Raw genomic sequence first — 16,676 nt, forward strand, 5'->3', positions numbered from 1 at the left:
ATATTAATTGATTTGTTCATTTATATATTAACGATACTGTAGTATTTTTGTTAATTATATTAAAATAACTTTTATCTCCGTTTTTGTTATTATAAATTATTTATCTGAAATTAAAATATGAAAATTATAATTACCGAATTTGATGCTTTGATCAAATAATTAATTATGCCTATATCTGTTATTCTTTATTTGTCAAATAATTCAATATTTAATTTTTAAGTTTGAGCTTTTTAACTATTCAGTTAAATCGCGTAAGTAGGCTTTTGACCCTATGTTCCCCAACCCAACCCATTACGATACCCTGAGGCCCATTAATTAGCATACGGTATGGGCTGGACATATAGATATAGACCCATTACGTATATTGAGCCCTAAAAACGAGCCCATTATTTCACAACCTTTCCCGTTTATCGACCCACATCAGAAACTACGTCGTTTCGGTAAAAGAATATCTCATCTGTTATCTCCTTCCCACGCCACGGTGCTCCTCCTTGCACTTTTACTGCGTTCCACTGTTCTTCATCTTTCTTCTGGTCAATGGTTGCTCTACAATTATTCTATTTTTCCCATTCAGTATTCTTCACTAGGTGCAAGTATTCCTCTTAGCGCCAATCTTCAGCAAATTTGAATACTTTTCGCGGATTCATCATTTTTAATTTTGTTTGGGTTCTGAATACTCAAGGGGTTTTAAGGATATTTCGTTACTGGGTATCCATTTTCTCAAAAAACCATGTCTTTGTTCCTTAAAGCTTTGCCTTTGATGGCCTTCCGCACGAGGCCATCTCTGGTGTTTCTGGGCAGAGTTTCCAACACCATTCCATTGTCACTTTCCAGAACCAGAACCGTGTATTCCGCTTCTGCTTCAACACAACCACCTCCTTCTGCTTGTGCTTCTGAAACACTCACTTCCAGTGCTAAACCACCTTTGCCCCTCAGTGAACCCCTTGAGTGGGTCAACAGGACTGCATTTTGTGGCGAATTGTCTTCAAATGATGTGGGAAAAAGTGTCCAGCTTTGTGGGTGGGTTGCCCTTCACAGGGTCCATGGTGGGCTCACATTTCTTAATCTCAGAGACCACACTGGCATTGTTCAGGTATTTGCATGTTTTAAATGGTTGGTTTTCTTAATCCAGTTCTCCTATAAGATTTTATTGGCGCCTGAACGTTTACTTAGCCTCGTCCATTTCATAAAAAGTTTTTGTATTGCCAATGCTTCTTTTGTAGTTTTCTGTTATGCATTTACTACTTTACTGTTACTGTTGTTTGTAACTGTATTTGCTGTGTATTCTAATTAAGCTTGAATTTCAGGTTACAACCCTTCCTAATGAATTTCCAGATGCCCATTCTGCTATCAATGATCTGAGACTTGAGTACGTGGTTGCCATTGAGGGTGTTGTCAGGTCTAGGCCAGATGAGTCGATCAACAAGAAGATGCAAACAGGCTTCATCGAGGTATATATCATTTGTAAGGGTGAATTTCATTTTTCTATTGAATTGATAACAATTTGGTTGCCCGAAGGTTTTATTTTATTTAATGAAAGTTTTATTTTCTCCAATACTTCCCCATGTTCCTTCCTTGTTATTCTGTGAAGAAATGTGCTTTGTACTAAAGCAATTGGCGTCTGGACTCTGAAGATCTGTTTTTTTTTTATTGATATCAACCAAATTTTTTGTATATATATATGTGTGGCAGGTTGCTGCAAATAAAGTTCAATTGCTAAACTCTGTAAATTCAAAGTTGCCATTCTTGGTTACTACAGCAGATGATGCAAAAGACTCTCTTAAAGAGGAAATCCGTTTGAGGTACTAGCCGTGAAGTTACATGATACTCATAATTGCTTATTTGTAATTATTTATGTTGGTTGGTTTCTTGTAGAAGATAGTCATTATGAGGTCAAAGTCTTATTATGTCACTTGTCAATGGTTGGTAGATAACCTTTTCCCTTAAGCATGTGGTCATGGGTTTGATCCCTAGCTCATGCGTATGGGAAAACATTTGTTGGGAGAGGTCAACCCCTTACATGGATACCTTGGGAGATTAGTCCTTGGCTTTCGACCGAGGGATACCTTGGTTCACACACACAAAAAAATTCTGATGCGAACATAGCTTCTGTTCTTTAATTTCACATGGTTGGTGCATTTACTTTTATCTTGTCTTAGGTTTTCATGGTTTTTTCCTATTAATTTTGTGGTCTGTATTTGAATGTTATAAAGTCATTTATTTAGTAATCACTTGTTTGACTTATCTTTTGCTTTTGTTTTGTGGTTGACCTATCAAATTTTCTTTCATAATGCCTATTCTTAATTGTTTCATGTACATTTATAAGAGATCTATTGCTTATAATTGCTTTTTTGCAGGTATCGATGTCTTGATCTGAGGCGGCAACAAATGAATTTCAACATATTGCTGCGGCATAAAGTGGTTAAACTCATTCGAAGATATCTAGAAGACGTTCATGGTTTTGTTGAGGTACTATCCTGTGAGTTCATCACTTAAGTTATGTTCTCTTTTCATTAAGTAATTGTGTTGCTTGCCTTCCACTGTTATTTCTCACTTTGGGGTTTGGTTTTTGATATACTGTGTTGATCTTACCTTTTTTGGTCATAAGATAGATTGAAACTCCAATTCTGTCAAGATCCACACCAGAAGGTGCCCGGGATTATTTAGTTCCATCAAGAATCCAGGTATTTAGATCTTTTCACCTCTTGCATGAGATTATTAATTTGCAGCTTTTGTTGCTCAAGATTATGATCATGAAATTTATCCAATATATTTCAAACCATTGATTTATATATATAATATTTTAAATGAGTTGGGTTTCTCTTTGTCAGTAATAAGGGTGTCCAGTTTGTACAATTTCTCTAAAAAATTTGGTTAGTCTTTTATTTTTCTTGGTTTAATATGGGTTCCTATTTCACTAGAGTAAAGAAGTCAGAATAACATACCTTAAAAATATTGGTACTGTCAAGTGTCAGCACAGTGGGGAAATTTCGTTTTAGCTTTTATAGGACCAAATTCTTCCCTCATAAGTTTATCCTAGTCGCAAATTTCACAACCAGTTTATCTCTTCTCTCATACTCACATGTGATGGTAGAAACATTGCTGGCGGGCGGCGGCAACATTTGACAGTGACTCCATGAGTGCAAATTTCCTTCCTGTTTGCCAAGAGATGATGCATCATAGGAATGTGATGATGTGCTCTTGCTGGCTTTGCTCTGTGTTGTTTGCTGTCTGAATGCTAAACAAAACAGGCAAACACTCACTTCGAAGAATTCCTAACCCTTTATAATTTCTGATAAACATTTTTCATATAGTTTTATTAAATAAAATTCTCTCTCTTCGTGTGTGTATACTCTTTTAAAAATTTATATTAACAGACCCATACATTAATTTTTTTTCAAAAATGTCATATCTCATACCTTTATCTATACTCATACTTTGCAATTAAGTCTCTTATGTTTTGGTAGTGCAAAACATGATTGGAACACACAGTACAGTTCCCACAAGTAAGAACCGTAGCTGCATTGACTATTTGTCTGTGTTTTGATTTTTATTTTAATGGATAACGTTTTTGATGAGCAGAGCATTGCTAAGAGTACAACGAAAGGCAGTAGAAGTCTTTTTTATCTATTTTTTGTGAGCTACTTAATTGATATTGTTTTATTGATTCACTATCACATGAATTATGAAGCCAGGAACATTCTATGCCTTGCCACAAAGTCCTCAGCTATTTAAGCAAATGCTAATGGTAGCTGGTTTTGATAAATACTATCAGATTGCAAGGTAAAATTTTTGTCTTATGTCCGAGTCTTTATTTGTAGCTTGGATTCTTTTGTGAGAATATGTTATTGTCCCCCATGTAGTGCTTTTTCCTTTTTCTCTTTTAAGTTTTTTTCCCTATACTAATATGCATTTTAAGTGACTTTCATAAACTAAGAATATAGAATGCTTGTTTCTGTAATCTATACCAAACTTAAAATTGAAACAATTATGATGGAAGGGGCTTTTCTTTTTGGATAAATTGCAATTTACTTTTTGCCAGATGTTTTCGTGATGAAGATTTACGAGCTGATAGACAACCTGAGTTCACCCAGCTAGATATGGAAATGGCCTTTACTCCTTATGAGGATATGTTGATGCTTAATGAAGAATTGATTAGAAAGGTTAGTCTATAATATTTGTAATCAGACCTCTCTAACAGCTTATAAAATGCATATAATTGATTATTTCAAAACTTGGGAGTAATAAAAGCATATCGGGACTTGAGGTGGAAATTTTGAACAAAGGAATTAGGTATAAATAGAAGGTTATTTCCTTTTGTGATTTGAAGTGTCAAATGTCATCATTGAAGATTTAGAAGCATGTATAAATGTCAACTGAGAATGCAGGACAACTAAAGACAAAATTTAGTGGAAAACACCTTGTTCTTAGATATAAAAATCTCATTAAATAGCTTTATGAGCTAAATGATACCTTTTTCTTCTATATATTTTCAAAATTCAACTGGAACATTATCAAAACTAACTACTTTATCATTATCCATCCTCTTAGGAAGAGCTTCTTTAATTTCTCCAACTTAAATTTTGTGATAGTAAGCCAAAATTTTTGGATACAAATCTTTTATGTATGTGGTTTTACATAAATATGGCTATAATAATTGGATTGTATTGCTAATTTGTGAGTGATTGAGGATGATTTCATGGAAGAGTGTGCCAATTGGCAAATTGTTTGAGGGGCAAATATATTTTGTCTATTTTAAAGTTGTTCATCTCCTATATTAAAATATATGCTTATTACTTACACATTGTTTGGTTTAGAAGAAAACAAGAAAGCAATGAGGACAAAAAATTGTTAGAAATGCTCATTTTCTCTTATTTGGTTTATCATAGAAAAGTGAAGGAAAAGAAAATCTTAGGGTGAGTCCCACCTCCTAACTTTTCTTCTCCATACCAAAGAAAACTCTTTGGAAGCTGTGAATATAGGAATGTTCCTAAATTTGCCCCTTTTTGTCTTGTCTTAAATCAAGCCCTGTGCAGTAACTTGAACACCAAATACCAAATAAAATCATCATCTTTGAGTACATGATGATGTGCTGTATGACCCAAATGAACTTCAAGTGATGAAACATGACTCACTTAAGCTCAAATCTTTGATTGACATTCATAATTTATTATTTAACATCATAATAACCCTTTTTTGGTGTACCCAATGCAACTGGAAGTCCTTTACATTCAAAATTTGATTACATTAACAGTTATATCGTTTTTTCTTAGTTTAATGGTAATTATGGTCAGTGTATGATCAATTTTTAAATTGCATAATTGATTTTTCTGAATTTTTTGACCAGCAGTACTAAAGTTGCAGGAAAATTGGCACAGATGTTCATTGGCCAAATTATGGTTTTTTTCTCTTATTTCTCTTCAAAGAAACAACAATAAAGAAATTACCATTCTTTCTCCACTTTTTCTTCCAAACCAAACAACATTACAAATTTCTTTACTTTCTCTTCTCTTCATTTTCTTTCTCCCCATTTTCTTTCATTTGCCAATCAGTGTGTTAGTGTAAGTAGGGTGCATTTGTTGCAGGTTTTTCTTGAAATTAAAGGTGTGGAGTTACCTAACCCTTTCCCCAGGCTTACATATGCTGAAGCAATGAGTAGATATGGTTCAGACCGGCCAGATACCAGATTTGATCTTGAGTTAAAAGATGTAATGATCTTTCTTTCACCTCCTCCATAGCACTTTTGTATTTTCTTGTGTATGGCAGTTGTTTTTTTTCATGATCCTGTCTTTTGTGTTCGTATTCTCTTTGATTTGATAATTGATATACCTTGCTGTTGTCATGTATTGTTGTAGCTACCTATATTTGCTTCTTAAGGAATCTTGCTGTAATATAATTTTTCCGGTGCTGCAGGTATCTGACATTTTCTCAGGGTCTTCCTTCAAGGTTTTCTCTGATTCCTTGGAGAGTGGGGGAGTTATCAAAGTGTTATGTGTACCTTCTGGTACAAAAAAATACTCAAACTCAGCTCTTAAGAAAGGTGATATTTACAATGAAGCACTCAAATCTGGTGCAAAGGGTTTGCCTTTTCTCAAGGTCTTGGATGATGGTAAAGGATGAATTTGCTATTAATAATATGTATTTTGTGATATTGGGAGATATTTATTATATTCCATTGTCTATTGCATAAACCTTTGATTTTAGGGAATATTGAAGGAATTTCTGCTTTAGTATCAAGTATGGATCCTACAACTAGAGGGAATTTGTTAAGGCGATGCTCTTCAGGACCAAGTGATCTGATTCTATTTGCAGTGGGTCATCATGCGTCTGTAAATAAAACTTTAGACCGTCTTAGAGTTTATGTAGCCCATGATCTAGGTTTAATTGACCTTGTAAGTTGGTGATTGGTTTTGTAGAGAAAAAATGTTCCTCTTTCTCAACTATTTCTTTTTCTAATATTATTTGGTTATTTTCTTTGAGTTTTAGGGCAGGCATTCAATTTTGTGGATAACTGATTTTCCGATGTTTGAGTGGAATGATCCAGAGCAGAGGCTTGAGGTCTGTTCTGCTTTTAAACCTTACAGTATATTTCTCAATATAATAAATGTCTTGTTTTGGAATTGTATGACCGTTCTTTGTCGTTAACAGTTATCTTTGCTGTTTCTCTCTTCTTTCTTTAAATTTATGTCAATGTGTGAATTGACAATTTTCCTTTCGTCAAGCCTTGAATATTATTCAGTTCCTTTGTTTGGGAAGTTTTGGAAATATTAGTTAATGCACTTAGGAAATAGTACGTTCATGTATCACATGATAAAATGCAATCAGTACTCATGGGTATTAGTGTTTAGGAAGTTGTAGTCAATTAATATTAGCCTAGGAAATAATCTCCACTAAGTCTATCAACCAGTCTATATGTATGAATGATGTAGAACATATGTACTACATTTCTCTTGAATGATGAAGCATTCTTGCTGTAAATTCTCTTTAAAATATTTCTCTAAATCTCCTCTAAATTGAACTTGATGGCCTGTGGTTAGTGCTTGATTTTTTTTATCTTGAGGGAATAAGAGGTCCTAGTAAATTTTTTGGGTATAATAAATCATTTATGGTTATCTTTGTTATTATTCTTTCCATTATTCTGAATTATGGCCTAATTCAGGCTCTTCATCATCCTTTCACTGCACCAAATCCTGAAGACATGAATGACCTTGCATCTGCTCGTGCGTTGGCTTATGACATGGTTTACAATGGGGTGGAGGTAAGTGTCATTTCTGATTACTTTCCTATCTCTGTAAGCTGTGAGACTTGATGATTTGATCACTGATATCTGTATTAATAACAGTTTTAATTTGTGCCTATTTTTTGTCAGATTGGTGGGGGAAGTCTGAGAATTTATAAACGTGATATACAACAAAAGGTTTTAGAGATTGTTGGCATCTCAATGGAGCAGGTGTGTGGACCATTAATCTGAAATAATGACTATGACACCATTCCTGTTCATAGTTATCTTTTCATTTATTTTGCATCTTTCTATATTTATAAAATGCTTCAATGTTGCCAGACAAATTTAAACTAGAATTATGTATGGTTATTGTTTTCCTGTGTCCCATTACTTTTTCTGGGTTCACACTGTCCACTATATTTCTGAATGAATGGACGATAAATCTAACTACTCTTACTATTTTAGTTACCATCCTGATAATTAAAATGGGTACAGATCTTAATGGAAATAAAACTGAATGGCTAAAGAGTAGGAAAAATACGAGCCTATTGAAATTTTACAAAATGCTTTCAAAATGGTACAGATCTTAACAGAAAGAAAAACTGAATAGAATGTTTTTTTTTTTTTTTTTGAGATCTGTTGATTTAGTTTGAAAGCTTCTGTATGGACTTGCACTGATGCAATGAATTTCCTTGTATACAACTCCATATTTTATTTTGTAACAAGTATCTTTATGCAAAATGCAGTTTTGACTTCTGCTTCTTGGATGATCTGTGACACATTTGATATTTATCAGTTCTTCCATCCTTGAAATAGGCTGAACGCTTATATATTTAGTATCATAGAAGACATTTTACTATTTTAGCACTTTCAACATGAATTATGCATTGTAATTTCTTTCAGGCTGAAGCAAAGTTTGGTTATCTTCTTGAAGCGCTTGACATGGGGGCTCCACCACATGGTATGCAGATTTGTACACGTTCTAAAATAGTTTATAGCTCAAATCCTCTTTTTTCCTTTGAGAAACTATCCTGGTTAACATCATTGGTCTGTGTCCATTGTCCAACCATCCATCTATGAAAAGACAATTTTCCTCTAGTGTTTTTAAAATAATGGTTAACAATAGCTGTGAAACATATATGCATGGGTGGTTCATGAAATGCAACTCTGCTAGGGTCTGGTTCAGATTTGGTAGAGTTGATCTCAAAAGAATTGACTTTTAAAAATTTGGTTCTTCTTGGGGAATGATTTTAAAAGCGAGTTCAGAAGAATCTATTGTTTGGATGGCAAAGCAGAATCACTTATTTGCTTTTGAAGTATATAGATTTTTTATTTTAAAAAAAAACTATATATCTCTCATTTAGAATCAATTATACTAAAATAAACAAGTTTTTCACTTCTCACCACAAATTATTTTGTAAACCCAAATTTTAACCAAATAACCATGTTAATAAACAAATAATTTTTCATGGCCCCAAACATGATTTGATTGTACAACAAACAGGGTATTAGCTGATTTTCAGTCAAGGATGGACAGAGTTGCAAGCAATTTTAAAAACCGTGTCTTCAGTAACTTCTGTTGTCTTAGTTTAGGTGTGCCTTAAGATTATAAATTGTGTTGGGAAAATGATGGTTGAACAATCTTAAGAAATTGCGAAGGATTTGGATAAAAAGGGGGTTCAGTTGTTGGCACACAGAGAAAGTTGTAAGGAGGGTGTCAAGAATCTTTATATGAGCCATCATTGCTACATTTTTGGTTCCACTTGCATAATTACAGTTTTACATATTGGAGGGTTATGTGGTTAAAAGTGGATCAGTGTGATTTTTTAAACGCACTATTTGAATAATTGTTTCAGGGGCACCTATTGCTTCTCAATAAGATCAATAATTGTAGATTTTATTGATAATTCTCGTATATGAAATGTAGGAGGCATAGCTTATGGGTTGGACAGATTGGTTATGCTGTTGGCGGGGGCTAATTCCATCAGAGATGTCATTGCTTTTCCAAAAACAACCACTGCACAGTGTGCCCTCACGAGATCACCATCTGAGGTGGATCCCCAGCAGCTGAAAGATCTGTCAATTACAACATAGATACATACTCAACACTCCACACCCATTTTTGTATTGTTCTAAGGAATAATTTATGTATATCAAGGAAGAGGAGTTTTAATTAATTCAATGTGTAAACCTACTTATGCTAATCACATTTTTGAGCCAAACAAATTTATAGAAATGGATAATATGAATCACAATTGGATGTAGTTGCTGTCTAGATGACTGTATAGCCTAAACTATCTATACTATAGCACGATTTTGGGGGCCAGAATCGATTCCAATAAGGTATCCAAACATGCACTTATTATTTCTCCACTATATTAATAATAGATGGATATACTTTTATGGTTAAATTGAAAATTGAAAATTTGATCCCTATTTTGAGCAGTTTCTACATGGAAAAGCATTTACAAATTGATTCTTGCCATTTGGTAAAATAGTTTATATTCTGGTTCTTGTAATTACATATTGGTTTTCGTTTTTGTCCCTGCTTGAAAAAGAAGAAATTTTAATAAATGATAGGAACTAATTTGTAAACAATTTTTCATGTAAGAACCATAAATATATTTTTTTTTATGTAGAGACTACTTTTCATATTTCTTCCAGATAAAAATATATTGTATAACATTTTTTTTTATAAATTTTGGTACATTGATATACGAGTTTTATTTATATTGAATACATTTTAAAAATATAACAAATTGAGACACACGATTGATAATGTGATATATTTTGGCTCTGATAAAACGGTGGAATCAAGCAAATCTGAAGCATAACATACTGTTCTATTTCATTTTATTTGCATGTTAAGCACCACTTTTATTTCAAATTTTACGGATTAAGTTACAGCTAGAAGTTGTAAACTTGCAGCTAGTATAGTTTAGCACTCCAATTTTTAAAAGAAAGATCAAAGTCAACCTCACAATGAATTCTTACGTGTGATAATAAGATTTGACAGAGAAAAGAGCTTACCTGAAATTAAGTAATTTATATTTGGAAATTTAATTTTTATCTTAAAATCAATTTATAATATAACTAATTTTTTTTACCCAACACAAAAGCTAATTGCTTCCACTAGAGTCACATTTGAAAATATTGTTCCAATGTTTATCCATATCCAAATATGTATAAAAGTTTCAAAATTAAAAACTATTTGTTTTTAAAAATAACAAAAACAAACAAACTTAAGTCTATGGAATATGGATAATAACTTAAGAGACACGTTTCTCGTCTCATACCACATGACGATGACGCACATTTGAAGCAATAGAAAGAGGCTTACGCATTTTTGACGTGAAATTTAATACTATTTTTTTTTTGAAGCAGAAATTAAATACCAGTATAAAATGTTGGTAATCGATGCGGAACCAAATGCATGCCAAGCCCTGACCCACATTTTGTTATTTGCTGGGCTCGAATTTTCATTTTATCATCAGTTGCAACACTTTTTATATTTTATTTTATTTGTAACACGATTTTCATTCTGGGGGTAGGGTGGTCATTCAATCTGTTTATCTACTGATTATCTAATCATAAATCTAACTAATTTATCCAATATAATCATATTTAATGAATTAGTTAGATTGAAATATCATTTATCATTGGTCTTTAAGGAATGACTCTCGAAGTCAATGGTATTTGGATGCAACTTGCAACAATATCAAATACATAAATATTAAATTTTATTTTGTAAAAATATTTTTTTGAAAAATAAAATATATTATATTTTAAATTTGAGTTGGATATCTATCTATAATGAGAGGTGAGTTAGACGATCTTTCATGAAAAAGTCATGGTTTGATTAATTTTTTTAATAAATTATAAATAGACCAAAAATTTATTTTTGATATATTAATATTTATTATAATTCTATTCAAATAAGAAGGCGCTTCCTTGGCCCCTCACAAAGACACAAACTCATTTCTATGTCTTCTTACATACATAACATAAGTATTAGTATTTTTCTTCTTGAGCATGCCCCCTCAAACAAATGTAGCATTGCTTATAATATGTACTATTTTGCTTATTTAAATAGTCATCGGATTCTATTGGTGAGTGGATTTTCATGGATTATGTCTGACAGTCTCTAAAAAAATATAAAGGAAAGAAATAAAATTAAAATACATTTGTTTGAATAAATAGAAATAAAAAAGAAAATTCTTCATTTATTTAGATGAGTGGAAAAGTAGATGAAATAAAATAAATAAATTGTATAAAAAACTTTTTTTTATTAACTAGAAAAATAAATTTAACTAAAAAGGTTTATTTTTATTAAATTATTTATTCTTAATATAAATTTATTTATTACTTTTATATTATAAAATTTTATTTTTTAAAAAGTAAAATAAAAAATCCAATACAACACATTTCCCCTCAATTTCATGAAACTTTTGGGGGGCGATTTCTTTCTCTTTTATTCCCCTCTTAAATTAGACCTATTATAAAACTTCATTCCATCTTATTCTCATCTCAAATATTGCTTTCTTACCTCTTCTTTATTTACCCTCAAACAAATAAAGGGTAAAAAGTCTAAAGCTCCTTCAGATCTGAAGGAAAAGGGAATAACTTTAATCCTTAGAGGTAGATACCAAAAAAAGGATGAAATTTTTTATGTCAACATATATAAATTAGGTCTACATAGAATGGCCACAATTTTCAATGTGTCCCTCCTCTCCACTAGAAGTAATTATTAAGCTCTAATGAATTTGGAATTTTGCTGCGCCACCAGCATGATGGTTTTTCATTTTGGATCATCATTTGATTAAGTCCAACAAATACACACCATAAAACTGCTGTGCAATATAGTCTGCTTTAGGAATATTGAAGCCTCGATCTGTATGGCCTATAAAGTTCCCTATTCCCTCGTAAAGTAGAGATTGAATCATTATTAAGTTCATAAAAAAAATACTACACGAGCTATGCCAAAATTATAGAAACAGAGAGGGCAGACATCAACAAATGAAGGGTTATGCGTAACGCATTATAAAAATACGATAACCTAGAAAATAAGGTCAAATGCAGAGGTTTTGTTAGCAAGTCATAATCGTGCTTTCCTTCTTCAATTCATTTGAACCTTGTGTTGCTACTTTTCTTGATAAATAATTAAAAAGATTGTTGTTTAGTATAAACTTTGCTTACTCCAGGATAGCGGCAATTATTTGATTTGACGGGTTTCATTAGAATAAATCCATTAAATAACGTGACATATAAAAATGAATGGTTGATAATATATAGTATTAAGAAATTCTTTTTTCCAATTTATAAAAGTGCATACCGTGTCGGCTAGTGCAAGGAGAACTGTTCATGTATGTGGAAGGTTTGCTCTGATGTTCCTTAGGAATTTTAGATGGGATGAAGTTATTATTTTATTTCTTTTTACCGTAGCGGATGGAATCAAAATTATGATTTTTTTCTCCTTTTTTCTTTTTTTATTATCAAATTAATCTTATAATTTTTTTTACTATCAAATTACTCTGAAATTATTTCCAAACTATGTTAGGTACGCTAATATATAGAAGAAAGATAAATTGAAACCTTACCCGATGCAGAAGAACATCTGCATAAATCCTAATAAATAGATGAAATGTAAAGTTTTCAATATTCCTGCAATTGTTTGGAAGATGTTATACCCATATGGTATGAAATCTGATAGCCACCAGAATTTTTAATTAGATTCCCCATTACATCAGAGTAGAATCCATTTAATAACATAGCTTAAGAATACTATATAGAAGATAAAAGGTAACTTCACATAGATTGTCTTAAATGATTATTGTAGTAAAAATCATTAACTCTGTTAATTTAGTGCATACGAGTTACATTTTAATCCCCATAAAATTCAAAGTGATTTTAGTCTATAAAATTAAAAATTTGCTTTTAGTCTACATAAAATTCAACAACTTCTACAAAGTTTAGACACTTTAACTCAACAACTTCTACATAACTCTACCACTAAACAAATTTGAAATCAAGCGTCGCAAGTTGGTTAGTTACCGAAGGATGTAAGGGAATATATATTGGATGTTTTAATACTCGATTTGGATTTGAGTCGTCATTTTTTTGTTTAGAGAAGCCTACGCTATTCTACTTTTACCTTTTCCTGTAATTTCTAATAATAATTGAGATGAGGTTTTTAAAATTAGATTATTTATTGAATCAGTGAAAGCAATGATTTAAGATTTAATAATTTAACTATGGTTGAACCACGGTTTAACAATTATAGTTTAAACAATACTATCTAATTATATATGTTTGCGAGATGAATGTGAAAGTGAATGAAGAAGATGTTAGAGACTTTAAAATGATTAAATTAAGATAAAAATTAATTGAAGAATAATTTTTTTTTGAGGATTAAAATCAAGCTTTGAATTTAAGAGAAATAAAATCAAAACTTTAAATTTTATAAAAATCAAAATTAAACTTGAAAATTTTTCATGAATACAAAATATTCTTAAAATGACGCATGTAATAATTGTCACATATCAATTACATGCATGTCATGTGATTGATATGAAAGTGGCATATTACCTCAAATATTCATTATATAGTACTAACATCTAATTTTGCTAGTTACGTTAATAATAAATTAATAGAGTTATTAACTTAATTAGATTAAATATGGCATATTTTAGAATAATAGTGACAAAAAAAACTACGGAATAAAAAAGAGAGTATAAAACCAAATATTTGGAAATGAAAAATATATTTTACCCAATTTTAAAAATAGATAATGAAAGTTGATTTAAACAAATTGTACAAATAAAGCTTGTGGCCAAGGTTACTCCTAAATTAGTTGACGGGCAAGTCTGCTATAATGGTTCACAACTTTTCATTATGCCTTTGCATGCCTTGGTGGTTGGAGTAGTCTTTGTCCTAATGAAAGAGATTATGACAAGGACTATATTATGATTTTCATTATTATGAACTAATTATGAATTAATGAAAACGACGCAGAAGCAAAACAGAAATTATCCGCATATGTATAAGGATATATGAAATTATGAATATAAAGAAATTGAGGCCAGTGGCTTGACACGTGTGCAACGCATATTCTCTATACTTTTTTTATTTTCTTAAACAAAAGGTAGATAAGAAGGAGCACTTGGGGGCCACGTGGTGTCACAGAATGGTTACAGTACGTATACATGAAAATGTAGACAACTGAGCAACAACCATATCTCTTGTAACATTTGCTTGTTGGGGTAAGGGGGAGAGAGAGCACTGTGTGTGACGGTCACCTAATTAATTACTACTACTAGTTCTGGTTTAGATGATAACACTATCACAATCAAACTCCAAAGCTTCACGAGTAATTTCGTGTGTTAGGAAAACTACCTACATGGTTGTGTTACGAAAGGATGCTACATCTTCTGCAGATAATTAATGAGTTCACGATCTCGCTACCACCCTATACTAGCTTTCTAGATCTATGGATTGGGTAATTAATTACCTAACTTTTCACACTTTAATCCTCATAATTATTTTGTGTTTTACTTTTTTAATAATGATACATGAATATTTTTTCATTTTAAATATCTTATTAACATCTCTTATTTTTCTTTTATTTTCTATGATTTCATAAATATTTTTATTATGTTTATATTTTTCTTTTTCACCAGGTGTAAGATAACATATGAAGTACTTATCAAATATTTTCCTTTACTTTTTACAATCACTTTGTATATGTATTTTAATTTTTATTGGGTTATATTATTCATATTAATATTTTTTTATAATATTTACTAAAATAATGTCATTTATTTATTTTTCTATCACACAAATCATTTTATTAATTTCTATTTATTGTACAAAAAATTATATAAATTTATTAATATATTTTCTGCTTTATGATATTTATTATTATTTTTCTTCTCAAATTGTATTTCCCTTTTCTCCATCGATCGGTATGTAAATCTATTAACTAGGAGTGGAAACGCATCTTTGTCCAAGACTTCATGACGTTTTTTCCCTTAATTTTATTTGCTAATTAGAATATATAATAATATTAACACTGATAATAGATCACTTAATATTGTTGGATACAACACTGATGATGTGACAAAAGCTCAAGTTATTAAACGGAGGTGAAGAAACATGATTTTAATTACATAATTTTAATTAAACATATTCCATCAAGCCCTGGTCCCCTTCTACTTTGTGCAAAGTCTGAAGACACATAACTGATTTAAAGTACGTCTGAATAAATTAAGATTACATTCCAAAAGTCTGATTGGTTGACAAATCATTCATTGGTTTAAAGAAAAAAAATGTTCTCCTTTCGCAAAAGTTGCACGATAAATTCTACAAAACAATAATATGAGTAAAAAAAAAAAGAGAAAAAAGAGAAATATATATAAAAAAAGAGTAATAAAAAAGAGAGGAAAAAGTGATAAATGTAATAAATGATATAATGAAAAATAAAAAAAATAAAAAAATAAAGTGAAGGTGAGATGGAAGATAAAGTAGATCTATGACAATAATAACCCAAAAACAGATAGATACTAAAACATTGATAGGAATTGTTGTGATTTATTAAGAGATATTGAAACAAACTTATTTGAATAAGTTTTACTGTAAATTTTATTAAAATAAATAAATTGAGAATAAGGTAAGGAAGACTGATAACTTAATTTATAAATTTAACCAAATAACTTTAATTTTCAGCTTAAGTGCTTTAAAATTATAAGCTTTATAGATATTATTTCAAATAATACTTATTACATATAACATGCTGTTATCTAAGGTAAAAGCGTTTGGGTTTGTACTGTTTTTTTTCTTTTGTCAGCTAAAAACTTATATATTATAAACATTGGCATAAGAAATACCCAATCAAAACATTACCAAAAATAGTCCCAGATTGACTCAAAAGATTACATCATATTTGTCTGTAACCAATCAACCATCTGCAATCTTTGGGTTTGTATTGTGCGTAATTCACACGTTTACTTTCTGCATACTGTAACTTTTATCAGACAAAATAAGACTGGGATGGATTGAATTGTTTTAAACTAATTGATTATAGAGACTCTAATATCATGTTATTAAAAATCTATTTCGATTCAAAAACTTAAATTGTTGAGTAAAGATCTACGAATAAATTATATATTACATGTTAACGTGTGCCTACATTTCAAAGAGACGTGACTGAAGATTAACTTTAAAGAACTATATCAAATTCAGTGGAAATAGTAATACCCTGGGTTTTGGGTACTCATAAAGCTTGATTCAAAAAGTCATAATTATAGCAAGATTCTCATAACATAATTTGAAAGAAGTTTCATCAATTTGTAAAAGAGAATACGTGGATGATATTATACAATCAAAACGAGTGGGAGCCAATAGGGCAGTGAAAGCTTAATGGCGCTTTCTATTGTAGTTAGGTGACTAATGTCTTTAA

At 31.0% G+C, this 16,676-nt stretch overlaps 1 protein-coding gene across 1 annotated transcript; it reads left to right on the forward strand.

Annotated features, from left to right (window-relative positions):
• The first annotated feature begins 443 nt into the window (after positions 1 to 443).
• LOC100803308 (aspartate--tRNA ligase, chloroplastic/mitochondrial) lies at positions 444 to 9,486 on the forward strand. Its single transcript, XM_003525191.4, has 15 exons — positions 444 to 1,093; positions 1,308 to 1,451; positions 1,693 to 1,802; positions 2,358 to 2,469; positions 2,613 to 2,684; positions 3,692 to 3,783; positions 4,043 to 4,163; positions 5,586 to 5,708; positions 5,914 to 6,109; positions 6,205 to 6,392; positions 6,487 to 6,558; positions 7,160 to 7,258; positions 7,370 to 7,450; positions 8,126 to 8,183; positions 9,150 to 9,486. Exons 1-15 carry the CDS (start codon positions 731 to 733, stop codon positions 9,314 to 9,316), a joined length of 1,998 nt encoding a protein of 665 aa, XP_003525239.1. The 5' UTR covers positions 444 to 730; the 3' UTR covers positions 9,317 to 9,486.
• Positions 9,487 to 16,676: the final 7,190 nt, after the last annotated feature.

The sequence above is a fragment of the Glycine max genome, chromosome 5 (genome assembly GCF_000004515.6).
Source record: "Glycine max cultivar Williams 82 chromosome 5, Glycine_max_v4.0, whole genome shotgun sequence".
Taxonomy (NCBI): domain Eukaryota; kingdom Viridiplantae; phylum Streptophyta; class Magnoliopsida; order Fabales; family Fabaceae; genus Glycine; species Glycine max.